The sequence below is a fragment of the Neovison vison genome, chromosome 3, assembly GCF_020171115.1.
Source record: "Neovison vison isolate M4711 chromosome 3, ASM_NN_V1, whole genome shotgun sequence".
NCBI lineage: Eukaryota > Metazoa > Chordata > Mammalia > Carnivora > Mustelidae > Neogale > Neogale vison.
The window spans coordinates 16,746,844-16,763,463 of record NC_058093.1 but is presented as its reverse complement, the minus strand read 5'-3'; the positions used below and the strand labels follow the sequence as shown (position 1 = coordinate 16,763,463).

The following is a 16,620-nucleotide window of genomic DNA, read 5'->3' as shown; positions in this document are numbered from 1 at the left end:
GGAAAGATGAGAACAGCATAAGAAAGCAAAATGCCTGATAAATTCACTCTGCTTGTAGCACTCCCTGAATTATCAGCCATCTAAAATAAATACATTAAATATATTCCCATCAGTGGACTAGGCTTATTTTTAATGTGTTTTCATTGCAAACTTATTATCATTAAGAACTATAAAAAAGAGCATGTCAGTTTCTAACATTTGTGGAGTATGATAGAATTTCAAATCTGATAATAAATTTCAAAATGAGTTTTGCTCAGATATTGCTGATATATTTAAAACTTGTTCAGTCAAGCAGGTTATATCAAAGGCCTGGGGTAAAAGTTAGAAATAAAACAAATCTTAGAGTGATAATATCATGGGATAAAATAGATTCTTCTTGATACTTTCTGTGTGAGAATACAGATATTAAATGAATATATATATAAATATATAAGTGTGTATATATATAATATATGAAATACTGTATGTATGTATGTACTATACATCTTAAATATAAACTGTCTGATGGGCAGAGAAAGTTGCATAGCTCTTAATGGACCACAAAGCAATAATTTTTACATAATAATAGATTTATAGTACATTTGTAGGTATTTGAGAAAGAGTAAACCCAGAGCATTAACATTCTAGGGTTATGGTATTGTTTTAAAGACTTTTAAAAACAAAGATGAAAATCTTGTTTAATCATTAAACTTTATTATCTCTACCTTTACAATGTATCTTTGTTTTACACTGAGAACATAACACAAATCTTTCCCATTAAGTGTATTAAATGTCCACGAGCTGAGGGATAGCACTCATATGTACTATAGAGAGGCTTTTAGAAGATAAGTGTGTTTAGAATAGAGTTCAAGATTTCAGCGTAAGAATTTTTGGGATGGCTTTATGTTTTTGTTTCTGTGTTTGTGGGTTTTTTGTTTTTGGGTTTTTTTTGTTTTTTTTTTTGTCTCTTTTGCAAATATTCCTTTACCCAACTCAAAACCTTTCCTGTAAAACACAATAAATTCTATGTATTATACTAGTACATACTCTTTAGGAACTATCAATCTTTTATTTTTACATTCACTTAATAAAGTAAATTTATAATTTGTTAAAGCAATCAATCTTGTTTTAAAACACTATACCCATTCTTTGGGATGGAATTTAAAGGTTCATTTATACTTCATAAGATTCTCTTTTTTGAGACCTCAGAATAAAGTCTTGTTCTATCTATGTACATGGCAATCACAATTCTTTGGCTAGAAAGACATGTGACATATCCTAAATGACTATCATAAAAATGTTGTCCCAGAAAAAAAACATGAAGGATTGTTGATTTTGTCGATTGTAATTAAATCTACTTAATATAGACAAATATTACGAATTTTATACAGGTTGTGTTTTACCATGCTCTTTATAAAATGTTATCCATTATTTTAAGATGGAAAGAAAAGCTTTAGAAAAAGGAAGCCTCATAGACCATATATTTTTACTTATTTTAAAAGGGGGGGAATCTTTGTGTTCCATACACCTGATGGAATTCTGTAGAAATCTCTGTATATATACCCTTAATGAAAGATAAACACAGAAGGTAGGGCTAGACACAATTATCTCATAAAGTGAGATTTTACTAAGATGTGCAAATACACTATCAATGCCATTTGTTTAGTCCAAGTGCAGAGTAAGTTTCAGCAACAAGTGAGCAAGTTATGTACACAATAATTTATGTTCTGAAAGCCGACTGGGAATGGAAAATTTAGAGAATGAGGTGGAGAGAATATTCTGGCAGTGGAAAGAAAAAGGGATTGGCAGCTACTTGTGAAAAACAGACAAAAAAGTGAAATGCAGGATAAAGGGAAAATACTTCAAGTACACAAAGAAAAGCTGAAAGCGTCACAAAGATCGAGACAGCTGACTTTAGAGAATGAAACCCAAAGCAGACAGTCACAGAACATTAGATCCAACATTAGATCAAGCTAAACGTCCTAAGATCCAATTGACAACACTGATTCAAATAATTCCTGGGACCAGCTGCTACCTATCTAAGATTTTAGGACAAAACTTGGGGTGAAGGTACAGAATAAAAGGTTAAAAATGAGCCTGTCCTGAACAGCTGCTCTGCAGGAACTCCATGGCCAAGGTCTTCATTTGGCTCCATCCAGAAGAAACACATGAAGTCTGAGGGACAGAAGATAAGAGCTGCAGAGCGCTGCAGGTACAATTCTTCACACAGGCAAACGGACAGCATTCTTAATATGGAGATTATTCACAGTTTAAAGTCACAGGCTACTGACGTAGGGTAAGGGACAGAGGACTCAGGGCAAGCTGGGTGGGGGGTGTCTCTTGTTCCAGAAGAAAATCATGATTAAGTTACAAAATTAGCAGTGTATCTTAGCGGTGGCTTTGAGTCAGATATCTGAGTAAATCATTTAAACAAAGACCAGAAGTATTAGTTTCCTTATTTGGACAAAGGGGAAATTTAGATAAATTCCTAATAGAACTGTTGGTTTAAAAACAACTAGAGGACATAACATGTACCTCATACACATAGTATCTGTTGTGTACAAGAGGTTCAATAACCATCAGCTATTAGGATGATTATTAGAATTTTTTGAGGGAAAGAGTTTATGGATTAAAAGGAAATTATCTCAAACTTCCCACTTTTTTCTCAACTGATTTCCTCAGTGAGATTTTTAAAATATCCTCAAGTACTGTAGGGATGAGGAACATGTTTTCTTCATGATTAGACTACTGCCACAAAGATGATGATGGATACAAATGGATAGAAGGTTTTGGCCGGGGGTCTTCAGGCACTAATACACAAGTTCATCACACGCATACAGAACAGTGTGAGAGATGGACCACCGAGAGACCTCCCAGTAAAATGCTTGATCGTGAGGTCTTATTGATGCAAATATGCTAAGTAAAAGCCTAACAAAAAACCTGTTGATGGTGGTGGGATTCAGTCAATGTACCTGAATTCAACGTATATTAATTGAGTAGTCTCAATGATGTAGTTCTTTTTTTTTCTTTTTTTCAAAGATTTTATTTGTTTATTTGACAGACAGAGATCACAAATAGGCAGAGAGAGAGGAGGAAGCAGGCCTCTGGCTGAGCAGAGAGCCCGATGCGGGGCTCGATCCCAGGACCTGGGATCATGACCTGAGCCAAAGGCAGAGGGTTTAACCCACTGAGCCACCCAGGCGCCCCTCAATGATGTAGTTCTATAAGGAAAACATAGAGGCCAATATCTGAGGAGTTCACAATCTAGGGGAGCAGGATAAGACAGGTAACAGAGAATAACACAAAGCCATGGAATGATAGTAGTAATTGTAGTATGTTTTCAGTGATTATAAACTGTGATTTGGGATGCACTGTGTTAATGGCCTTCTAAACAATAGACCATGTACTCTTACCAGAAGTATATAAAGTAAAACATATCAGACCCATTTTACAGATTCATAAACTGATGCCTAGAAAGGTAAAATAATTTGCCAAACCTCACACCACTTCTACAAGGTAGAGTCAAGATTCACATCGGAATTTACTGTATTGCAGAGCAGGAGTTTTAAGCTACTTTTGCATGAGTTTCAAAGTAGAGGCACTTCCTGGTGAGGCTCAGAAGAAATTAGTACAGGATCAGGAAGGGAAGCTGGGATCAGGAAACTCTTCCTGAAGGAGGAGTTTAGATGGAAGTGAGAAGGGCAAATGATCTTCAGTTAGAAAAATTAGGTGAGGGGATGGTGGGGGCATGGGGAGGAAACAGCACAGTCTGCACTGAGACACTGAAGCAGGAGGGTTTGTGAGCACACAGACTGGCTGTGATATTAGAGAAAGAGGCTAGTGAGCAGGGAGAAAGGAAGGGAAAGACAGGGAGGTATTGAGAAGAGAAGGTTGAACCATCAGCTTGAGATCAAATCTCAGAGTGATACGTCAAAATCCACACGGGGGGAAAAAAAGCACATTTAGTTTTGTAGAAAATGGAGTCATTAAAGGTGTTGGCACTACGGAGGAGGGTGATAGATGCTGTGGTTTAGAAATATTTATCTGGCAGTGATATGTGGGATCGATTAGAAAAGAGTAAGACAAGATGGAGATTGGTCCCTGAGACAGGAATTAGTAAATTATTGCAATAATTGGAGAGGGAATAGGGCTTGAGCATCAGGAATAAAGCATGAATACCTGGGGGAAGGTTTAAGGGATTTTTTTTTTTTTTTTGACATGGATTCTACCAATAGTTTGTCAAATGAATGGATATCAGAGGCAAAAAAGAATAAAACTTGATGGTTGTTTTAAGTGTGGGAGAAGAGGAAAGTCTGGAGTAGGGTAATTTGGAAATGTGTCAAGGAATAGGTTGAGGTCAGGAATGAAGTTGAACTTAGGGATGATGGGAAGGTCTTTTGCATGTATCGCTTCTGTTGAAATAGAAGCTTTACAGCACCTGGGTGGCTCAGTGAAGCGTCCAACTGTTAATTTCAGCTTAAGTCATGATCTCAGGATTGTGAGATCAAGCCCCTCATGGGGCTTCATGCTGGGAGTGGAGCCTGCTTAAGGTTATCTCTCTTCCTCTACCCCCTCTCTTTGCCTCCCCTTCAAGAAGGAAGGAAGGAAGGAAGGGAGGGAAGGAGGGAGGGAAGCTTAAAGTGTAGTTAAACCAAACCAAACCAAACCAAACCAAACAAAAACTACCCAATAGAAATCTCTTGCTTCATCATCTTAAGATTGAGGTAAATTGAGTACTGCTTCATAGGAGATGCATATTTTAAGACTATTTGGAGAACCCCCTCCTATGGTTATTTTTCATTAAATAAAATTGTGTTAATGCTGAGTAAGCAGCAAATAGGGATGCTTATGATTTATGGAGCAATGTGTTTTAACCATTCACTGAACAAATTTGCATACTTGGAACAAGTATGTTCCAAGACCTGTATGACATGTCAGGAATCCCTTGGAGGATTCACAGTCTTATATGGGAGAATGACAGTCACAATAAACCACGGTACGTGTGCTAATCATAACTGCAGTAGCAACTAATATTTATCTGTTCATTTAGTATTGTGCTGAGTACAAATGCCTATGATAAATCTCATTTAATCTTCACAATAATCTGTGTGATGATACCCATTTTCCATATTAAAAAAACTAAAGAGGTTAAATAATTAGTCTAAGGTTACATAGGTAGTGTTGAAACCGAGGATTTAACAAAATTCAACTGGAAGGTAGGAGTGGTTTGTTGAATACTCTGGTTTAAGAAATTTTTACCTATTTTGCTAAGCATGATACGCTCTAGTTCCATCCATGTTGTCGCAAATGGCAAGATTTCGTTTCTTTTGATGGCTGCATAGTATTCCATTGTGTATATATACCACATCTTCTTGATCCATTCATCTGTTGATGGACATCTAGGTTCTTTCCATAGTTTGGCTATTGTGGACATTGCAAATATCATATGATCTCCCTGATATGAGGAAGTGGTGATGCAACATGGGGGCTTAAGTGGGTAGGAGAAGAATCCATGAAACAAGATGGGATAGGGAGGGAGACAAACCATAAGTGACTCTTAATCTCACGAAACAAACTGTGGGTTGCTGGGGGGAGGGGGTTGGGAGAAGGGGCTAGGGTTATGGACATTGGGGAGGGTATGTGCTTTTGGATAAATTGGAAGGGGAGATGAACCATGAGAGACTATGGACTCTGAAAAACAATCTGAGGGGTTTGAAGTGGCGGGGGGGGTGGGAGGTTGGGGTACCAGGTGGTGGGTATTATAGAGGGCACAGCTTGCATGGAGCACTGGGTGTGGTGAAAAAATAATGAATACTGTTTTTCTGAAAATAAATAAGTTGGAAAGAAAAAAAAAAAGAAATTTTTACCTAGCAGTGTGAGTGATACAGGAGATCAGTTAGGATAAAGAGACTGGTATTCAAGAGAAGAGACAGTAGGTTGCTACAATAGTCTGAGAGGTAATAAAAGCTTAAGCAACGACCATGGGGTTGAAAGTACAGAAATAAGTGCAAAATATTTTGAGATGGACTATGGAAATAATCTGCTGAGCTTTTATGCCACCCACATCAAAGTGAGCCCAAAGCTCTATTCTTGGGCCAAGCTCTGTGGGAGAACATGCCCTCCTTGCCCTAGGAGAATGATGACCAAATAACTCAGCTCTAAGTGACTTCCTAATTGTTCTCCCTTTGTTTCTTCATCACCCTGTGCCAGCTAGAACCCAAGTCTTTTCCTGGAATTGTAATCTCCAAGCTTCCTGCTGCTAGCTGTGCATGCCATCCTGTTAAGATCCTTCTCATCCTCTCCATACCCAAGAGCCTGCAGGTGCTGAGAGTCTGCACTTAGCTCTGCTTTCTGAACTTGGCCTCAACCTGATTTTTCTGATTTCTCCAAACTGGTGCTCACCACATGAAGTTCCTTAGCATAAAATAAAACACCAAAGAATAAGGGGAGGTGTATACAATAGATAACACTGGCATTGAAGGCTTTGGAGACAAGAGTAGTGGATAGAGATTGGGTCTCTACAAGTTACTTAATTGCTTTGAATTACAATTCATCAGCCTATTAAATGTGGTGATAAAACTCTTGCAAAAATTGTGCATGTACATACATATATTTTAAAGAATTTTTAAAAATTCCTATACTCCATTCCTCTCAATTTTTGTACCTGGAGAGAGTTTAGTTAATTAGTTCATGTAGCCATAAATCAAACAATGGTTCACACTCAACGACATCTACCCACATAACATTTAGCCAAGATGATTACAAACTTTTCAAAAAGCTAACACTGAAAAAATGAAATTAAAGGCAAACAGAAGAGTATTACATAGATTATGCCCGCCTCCAAAAACAATCTTGTCAAGCTTCTAAAAAAATAGTGCCCAAGAGATTTTCTCTACCAAATTTTTAATATTGTGTATCTCATTCATCAAAATAATATAATCTAAATAGAGCACCTATGTCATGTGGCTATAAATTGTGTGAGGGAAGCCCACACAGTAAATCAGTGTGATAAAGGATGATCACATATTTTTTTTTATTAAAAAGCTAGTTCCATGCAAAATGCTTGGCCACTGTTAGTAATTGGACTGAATGAAAAGAGTATGTTGTGTAAATGAATGAATGAATGAATGGCCATCAACCTTAGAATCATCATCTCTGAGTGCTGAAGCCAACCATCCATTAAACATGGAATTATTTTCCCAGCACAAAATTCAAAATAACTTACAAAAAATGATGGGTAAGAGTGGTGGTGGTGGTATCATCACCATGACCATGACCATCACCATCACCATCACGACCACCGTCATCTTGAACACAATACAATGGTGGCCAAGGACAGCAACTGCCCCCATGGCTCACTCTGGCCCAGGCACTGTTGGAAGTGTTCTACACACATGAATTCATTTAATCTTCATACCAACTTCTGAAGAAGGGTTTAACATTATTTCTGTTTTACATACCAGAAAGTAAGGCAAAGGGACATGAAATACTTGCCTACACTAATAGAACTAGGAAGCAGCAAAAGTAGGAATGGAACCTGTGTGGTAAGCTAAGGCAGAACTGGAAATTAGTGCAGAACAAAGTAAGTACTGGAGAAAATGAGAGCAAATGACTTCATATAATGAGTTACTTACATTAAAACCATGAAAAATCCTAGGTGATTGACTGGATTCATTTTATATACATTGAGTAAAATATTGCAAGATGGTTAAAACAGAATACCGAACAATATTCAAAGAGCTAATGTCAAAGTAGAGCACTCAACCACAACGAACTCTGAAAATTCACTTTAAACTGTTGTTCAAAGAGGAAAAAAGCAATTAAGGATTCCAGGTTGCTGAAGAGTTGAAAGACTTGGAGGCTCATTTATATATGTTTGTCAGGAAGTTCTTCCATCAAAAAAGAAAATAAAAGAGTGACTAATTAATTTTAGAATTGGAACAGGTTTCACTCCACTCTACTACCTATCCTGACCTTCTCTATAAAATAAAAACTACAAACTGTTAGAGAAACATTATCCTGTAATAACTAACATAGTCTTATTCACATAAAGAGAATACCTCAGTGCATCCTTGGTTTTCAGCGATGTCAGTGGTTCGGTCTGTACCCCATTCATAACTTCTCCATCTTCTAAGTTCTGTGTGGAATCCTGTAGTCAAAAAAACCCATAAGCATGTGGATGCTACACATGTCAAACTGAAAATTTGAATAAAATGTTTCAACATGAGACAGCAAGTGGTTTTTTACTCTCAATATATATAGCATGCTCCAATTTTTTTTGAAGACTGGAAACAGGTGTTAATCTTTTTAATGCTTTCAATGTTCTCTTCTCTCCTGTTTGGTTTCTGAAATACTCAAATGGGCCATTTACACAAGGCAATATGTTAAGAGCTTTGGAATACATCATTTAGCTTCCTGCTACTCAACCATAAGCTTTTGGGATGGAGTGTTTTAAATCAGCAAGGAGAGTGGGTACCAAAGGGAAGGTGTCACTGACAGGTGGTGATGTATTAGCTTTAATGTACTGTACTTGCCTGTACCCCCTGGTGACACTAAAAATATAAAGAAAAAAAATTCATGAAAAAAAAGTTGTCTGGCAAGGTCACTTCTGTCGGAAATGTAATAGGACTGTGGCTGGAAAAGAAACCTGGAGTTCTTACTCTGTCACAAGACTCTCATTCTGAGAATGATCTTCAGCAAAAGGAAACTGAAATTAACCATTTAATTCCTAAAATGGTAAACACTCTTCCACTACAGAGAGCTAAGAGGGCCAGAGGAGGCAAGCGCTCCAGGACAGTGGCCACGTTGAGTTGGATGTTACATGGAATGGATTCTAAAAAGCGAGCTTGATTCTGAATCTCATTTGTAAGGCATTAGATTTCTGTTAAGCTTTGGAACTGCACTTGAACAAAGGGATTCTGAAGATATACCATTCTTGAGAAGCAAAGTCATAAACTGTGTTACTCATGGACTCAGGTTTCCCTGAGCCAACAAACCACACGGAGAAGGACCCATTGTCAACCACCACACCTGTAAACAGAGCATTCACGGATCCGGAAGCATCCTTGCAACAATAACAAAAAAGACAATATATCAGTTAGGAAGTTGGGTGTAAAGGAACTAGGCTAATATCTTGAAGAAAACAAGGCAGGGAGCCACAATTCAAGTTTATCAGTGTGAAATGATTAAAAAGATGTATTTCACTTTTAGACAGAGTAGCAACATTTCGCATAGGTGTTCTGGGTTTTGTGAGGGACTTGTTCTACACTAGATTTCTTCTTTAAAAAAATTTTTTTTCACCCTTTCAGTGGGATAAAGAAAGTGAAGAAAATCTAGAAATTCAAAAAATATGTTTTAGTTTAAGGCACCAAATCTTTGAAAACTTTCAAACATACCTACTATTATGATCTATGCTTACAGAGAAAACACTGCGCTGGGCAGCTTACAAACATACTTAGGTAGATAATTTAACAAAATGCTTGAACTCGTGACTACAGCACATGTCAGAACATTTGTACTTTCTTCCCCAACTCCCTTACCACGAGAGGGAGTTCCAGGAAGGGTCATGGCATGTCTAGTACTCTCTCAAGTACCCAACACATGGGGCTCATTTAGGGGATATTAATGAATGCATGAGCAGAATGGCATTGTATTAGTTTCCTAATCCCGTGTAATAAATTACCCCCAAATTAAATGGATTTAAAAACCCTACTGTCTCTCAGAGCTTCTGTGAGCCAAATATTTAGAAATGGGTTAGATGGGCAGTACTGGGGTAGAATCTCTCATGAGGTGTCAACATCTCTAGAGGTCAGCGAGAAAAAAAAAAAAAAAAAAATCATGGTTCTTAAAGCCCCAGTCAGGTCTCTCATCTCTGGACTCTCAACTGTATTCCACTGATCTACATATATATCCTTAGGCCAGTACTACAGTCTTGAGTACTTGGTTTTGTACTGAGTTTTGAAACCAGAAGTGAGAATTCCCCACATCTGTTCTTTTCCAAGTTTGTTCTCGCCCGAGTCCCTTGCATTTTCACACAATTTTTAGAATCAGAACATCAAGTTCTGCAAGGAAAAAAAAAAAAGCCAGCTGGATTTTGGTAAGAATCACACTGAATCGGACATCAATTTAGAGAGTATTAGCATGCTAACAATATAAAGATTTTACATCCATGAACAGTTAACAGTGGCTATCAGTTGAAATAAATCCTCTTACTGGTTCTGTAACTCTTCATGGATATACATTCTCAGAATGTCAAAGAAAAAACTGGGTTAATGTTATAAAATGTTAACTATTTTTGCCTCTTTGCTTCCTACTCCAAGTGGAATTTTTTTGTTGATCGCTTACGAAGATAAGAAAAGAGCACACTTTCTGGTTCAAATCAACATTCTCCAAGGTTAAAATAACTTTTTTTCTAGTTCCAGTTAGACAGTAAGTAAAGGTTCTATTTATGTCAACAACATACTTAATGCTCTAAGTATATGGAAATGTCAATTAGAATTTGAAAGCAATATTGGGCCAATTGCAACGTGATACTCTGCTTAAGGGTAATTCTGAACTGACAACAGCTTTATAGCAATCATGTCAGTAACCACAGACTTAAGAGGGAACACACACACATTCACAGACTTCTCTAAGACAAGAGTTCCACTATTTTAAAAGGAGCATCGAAAAGTCTTTGCTTCACCACAGCTATCAAAAAGGGCTGTGATAAACTAGAGTTTATCATCTCAACTAATGGGCAGTGCGTGTCACTTGCCAAAATCATTCCTATTTTTGCAATAACAGAATTCTATGCTATTCTCTAGAGATGGGGCAGGCAGACAGATGCTCAGGGCGTTGGGCAAGGACGCGAAGCCAAAGCCAAATGGACTTGAACAACACGGGAGCAGTGTGGGGCTTTCAGAATTAGAGACAACAGCAACTTCTTTCTTGACGGGGTCCATAAATTCACTTTTTCTGAAAATTACAAAATACCTGACAAGTAATAATTTAGGGGTGCTTAGGCTTTTCCTTCCCTAAATTACATGGTGAAGAGTCACGAAATCACATGTATCTAAAAATGAATTCCCCCCTCCCATAGCTTATTTAAGTAACTTTGAGAACAATCTATGAAATCTGGCTTTTTAGTTGGGAAGTAAAGGGGCAAAAATAATCTGATGATGAAGAACGAGAGGTATAAACAAATGCTGTGGAACAGACATGATATTTCTTCAACTTCGGACTTGAGAAATATTAATGATGTGATTTTAAGTCCCCCAACTTGCCTCTTAAAAAGTCAAGTTTGGGAAGCTCTACACTTAATTGTATTAATAAAACTATTATAATTCCTATTAACTTAAAATAGATGCAATCCCCTGCCTAGAATAGGAGGATCTAGAGCAACTTCAAAATTTTCTTTTGTCTCCTCCGTTTGCCGGCATTTACAATGTTTTCCCCTCTGGTAAAGTTCAGCGGGAGGCGGGGTCTGGCCAACGCAGCAGAGGCCTTGAAGAATCTTGTCCTTTATCTCTTTTATCAGAGAAGGGAACATATCATATGTGGCTCTCACAACAGACAAGTTTAATTACTACAATTTTTAAAAAGTGAACATTTTTAGCAACACTTTCAGGATCATGGGAGCGTTTCTGACAGCCAGAATGAGTTGGATTTAAACATCACTGCACTATTTTTAGCCTTAAAATCAACACTTACATAAATATTCCCAAACCAATTAGCAGCAGCTGGAAAGTAAAGGTGTTTACATTTAGTTAGCACCAGTGCTAACAACTTCAAGGGCTCACAAGCTGGAGGGAAGGGGCACAGCACCCGGCAGGGCACTGTTCCCCGGGGGGGATCCTGGTGTTGGCATCAGGTTATCATTCCATGTTCCAGTTCGTGAGGAGAGCGTGTAGGTCATGCAGCCTCATTAAGTTCTACGTCTCCAAAGAAATTTAATGCTCTTGATAAAACTTTTCTTCTTGAAAGAAAATGCTACGTGAATTCTCACTGCTTTTCCCGGGCCGACCGCAGCTCTCAAACAATACTAAAAACAGTTTTACAACACTGTTTTTCATCTCTCAGATGAGAACTAAAATAGCTGTCCCGTTATCAACAGATGTCTTTGACATATCGGTGAAAATAGATGGCTTAGATGTTTTCCCCCTCAGTGCTCTTTAGCCACATTTGAAACAACTTGCCCACAAAATTTTAATGGCAATTGAGTGACGTTTCAGAGCTCAGGTGCATATTATAACAATATTTGCATTTTAAAAAGCCAACTGCAAGTTTCTTTTGAAATTGCACATGAGTTTTAGAATGAGAGTAATAGAAAAATTATACAGAGAAGACTTGAGCGTCAGGTTACGTGCCTGATGCTCATACATAAACATAATGTAAATTTTAAAATGAAAATTCTGGGCATAATTTCAGAATCTTTGTTTTTACATTTTAGAACAAAAATATCTGCGCTAAGTAAAAACAAGTTGTATTTGATAAGCACACAGATGAAATGATCATGCACTTTGGTAGTCAAGCACTGTTATTCAAGCTTGACCTAACAGACATTCTCCGATCTGCTGAGAGGGAGGTCGGCTTCTCCCTCTCCCGCTCTCCCTGCTTGTGTTCCCTCTCTTGCCCTCTCGCTCTGTAATTAATAAGTAAACAAAGTCTTTTAAAAAATTTCAGTTTTATCAATTTAACATGCCCTTAATTCCTTTTATATATTTTTCCACATTTTTATTTATAAATATATATTAGACTATATATCCATATGTCTAGAAATAGGCAAGAAAATTGGAGATTGAAAAGTGCTGAATTTCAAGTTTCTTAAGAATAAGGACAATTTTAAGAGCAATCCTCAAATTTTAGCCTACATCAGAATCACCCGGAACCTTGTGAAAACAGATTGTTGGGGCTGAGGTTCTGACGCAGGAGATCTAGGGTAAGCCCTGTGAATTTGCGTTTTTAACAAGTTCCTGCTGTTTCTAGTAAAGGAACCACACTTTGAGAAACGGTGACCTACAGTAACTACTGAAGATCTTCAGAAACTCTTAACAATATTAATTAAGCCCTGGAAAGAATGGCACTGATGAGCCAGTCCGTTCATTTTAGAGCTAAGAAAACTGAGACCCAGAACGACAAGGTGACTGGCCATTTTTACTTGTGACAGCAACAAATCCAGAATCCAGGATTCCTGATTTTCGGTTCTGTGCTCTCTTCTGAGTACCACGGTCATAGCTACTGACTTAATGAATGCTGACCTTATCATTCATTTTATTGATCCTGTTTTCATTCAATGACATTAACAAAAACTCTAATAATGTCTTGAGTATATTTTTTTCTTTCAAAGATCTCAAAATATTTCATATATAACTAGATGCATATTCATGACAATCCTAGATAATTTTTTGGCATTCTTATTTTAATTTTATGCATGGACATATCCAAAACAAAATGATTAATGTCATGTCCAAGGTGAAATGAAGGGTCGAAGACAGAACTAAAATTACGTAGGACCTATGTCTCTTGAGATTTAGGTCTGCCTACACAACTGTTAACTATATTTACATTGAAATATCTCTCAGTTACAGATTTAATGCAAATAGAATAAAGAAATAACATCCTATCATGAAACATTAAAATAAATGATTTCTATGAAAAATCTATCAAATGTTTCATTATTCTGAAGACTGAGCTCTAATAATTCCATTTTTTAAACAAAAAGTTACTTTGGCAGAACACAATTAATTAGATCATAAATAATTAGTCCCCAAATCTTGGCTATGAGGTGTTTGTGCACACATACACCTACTGCCAAGCCAAGAGTAAGTTATTGGAATAAACATGGGGTAAATCTGGACAGGATTGAAATAATTCTGGACTTTATAAAATCCACTAAAAGTCAGCAATCTTCCAGTGGACTGTCCCCCAGAGAGAGCACAGTTATGAATGACGTTCTGCCCAGGTTAAACCCTACCGACAACATAGAGCTGGCTATATCTTCTCTTCATCTGGTCCATGTCCAAGACATATTGCATGATTTTAATAGATTTAATAAAGATGCATTTTAAAGGGGGGAAACTAAGGTACTGTAGTAAAATTAAGTTCTAGTCTAAGTCAAAGGAGAACGTTTCCAATAGAAGTTCTCCCATTGCTTTGCCTAGTGACTGGACGCCTAATTTCCTGGCTCTCACTTTCATTATCTGTAACATGGAGATAGGAAGATTTCTATTTCCATTCCAGATCTAAAATGTCCCAGGACTCAGTGAAGGTACACTACATAGTAAGGCAGGAAAGCCGCCACTGAAGAAACATACTTAGAAAAATTCTCCAAGAGATCAATTAAGAGGTGATTATTCATTTGAACGAATGTTTTCTTGGAAGGCTTCTCCTGAGAAGCAAATTCTCACAGAAAGATATAATTTTATACTTTCTTCACATACGGACTCAAAATAACTTTTGAGGAACAGATCTAGGGTATGAGGTAAAGCACACTTAAAACCTAATCCTCCATCTATACCTCATTATCTTGCTATTTTCTATTATCTTTTTTGGATATTTCCTTTCCTTCTTATTGTTAATTAGCACAGTTAGAATTCACGGGTGTGATTTTCCAGTATTCTGAGTTAGGTTTGAGAAGACAATGAAAACTTTTTTAATATATATTTTTTTAAAAATGTAGACCCTTTACACATTTTACGTGTGTGTGTGTGTGTGTGTGTGTGTGTGTGTTTTGCTTATGTGTTTCTAGTAGGAACTTTTTAAAAAAGATTTTATTTATTTATTTGACAGAGATCACAAGTAGGCAGAGAGGCAGGCAGATAGAGAGGGGGAAGCAGCTCCCCGCTGAGCAGAGAGCCCGATGCGGGGCTCGATCCCAGGACCCTGGGATCATGACCTGAGACGAAAGCAGAAGTTTTAACACCCTGAGCCACCAAAGCACCCCTCTAGTATGAATTTTAAAGTGGTCTCGACTAAGCCTGATACCACGGAGTTAAAACCCCATAGGAGTTTAAAGAGCATGGGGGCGGGGGAATAGATTCTGCTTTGTTTGTGAGATCTGAGAATAGACACACTGACCATCTCACGGAGGTATCAAAGGAAAACCACCATTGATATGAGGAATAGCGTGTCACCTGTTCCGATCTTTCCACAGAAGCCCAACACCAATGGGTTGCTGCTTCCCAAGCAAACACATCAGTGAAAGACTGCTTTAAAACTCATAGAAATGTGGGAGTTCAGAAGTTCAACAAGGGGATTCTGCAACTCTTATTTTAATGTCCACTTTTTCTTACTCACACTCAATACATTTCAAAAAGTGCTGAAATGAAAAGTAGGAAACACATGTATTTTTTTTTCCAACACTGACACATACTTATAATGAACACTTTGACTTAGAGATTCTTGCCCCCACCCAGTTGTAGCTGATTTTCCCTACTTTTCTATATTATTAACCACTTCAAAACCACTGGAGCTTAATGCTGAGGCCCAAGGTGACACTGTCTATTCCTGAAGGGGTGACAGTATTGAACAATATAGCACACTCTATGGTAAGGGTCGGCTTGAGATCACGCTCCCACCATAAAACATAGGCTCAAAGGTATTGTAAACATCTACTGCTCTTCCATTTAATCTACTTAAACTGTACCATCTTCCCAAATAATTAGAATACAGGACTGTGAAAAAGGACAGTTTGATGGCACTGGGCCCTCACATGTGTCCACAAACCATCACCCAAAGCTGGTCAGCAATTACAAAAAATTTCTAGCTTAATCGTTTTCACTTTGCTGGCTGAAATTTCTTTCTTTCTTTCTTTCTTTTTTAAAGGATTTATTTATTTATTTATTTATTTGACAGATCACAAGTAGGCAGAGAGGCAGGCAGAGGGCGGGGGGTGGGTGGGGAAGCAGGCTCCCAGCTGAGTAGAGAGCCTGATGCGGGACTCGATCCCAGGACCCTGGGATCATGACCTGAACCGAAGGCAGAGGCTTTAACCCACTGAGCCACCAATCGCCCCCTGAAATACATTTCAATCAAGTTTGACTCAGGTAAATGTACCACAGGCATTTAAGCAAAGCTGTAGGACTTTCAGCTTTGGCTGGGAGAGAGCATAAAGATAAAAGGACACATTATTAAAGGCACACTTCTCATTTGCACAAGCACCTCACTCTTGCTGCCACAGGCACACTTTCCTCCTGGTCTTCACTATGAAAACCTTCACTGTGAAAATGGGATGTGGAGAATTTTGAATCCACAGACAAAGTCCATAAAGATGTGTTTTAGCAAGGGGGGGGAAGCACAGGGCATTATGTGTATGTTTGGTTTAGTAGAAGCTTTCAAAAAGATTTTCAAAATAAAGGAAGTAAAAAATCTATGTTGAAAATCCTTTATAATGATCAGATGGGAGCACCAAGCTTACAACCCATCTTCATTCATGAATAAGGAATATTCAAGGACTTACAAAAAATGTCCTTCCATTGCCCTCACCCCATAAGCATTTTACTCTCCTCTCATCCAGGCCCCAACTCCCCTCACCCTGCCATGCGCACTTGCCTCTCTCCCATGACCTCCATCTATCTTTCCACACAATCATTTTGCCATTCACTTTGTCATTCTTGCATTCCACTCCATGACACCTTTATTGGAAGCCTCTAGTTTCGAAAA

At 37.8% G+C, this 16,620-nt stretch overlaps 1 protein-coding gene across 4 annotated transcripts in view; it reads right to left on the bottom strand.

Annotated features, from left to right (window-relative positions):
* The window catches only part of PARD3B (par-3 family cell polarity regulator beta), a 1,037,391-nt gene that overhangs the window by 480,500 nt on the left and 540,271 nt on the right, over nucleotides 1-16,620 (bottom strand). For all 4 annotated transcript variants that reach the window (XM_044241394.1, XM_044241395.1, XM_044241397.1 and 1 more), the window contains exon 5: nucleotides 8,040-8,128. In XM_044241394.1, the coding sequence (XP_044097329.1) occupies nucleotides 8,040-8,128 (89 nt within the window). The remainder of the gene's footprint in view (nucleotides 1-8,039; nucleotides 8,129-16,620) is intronic.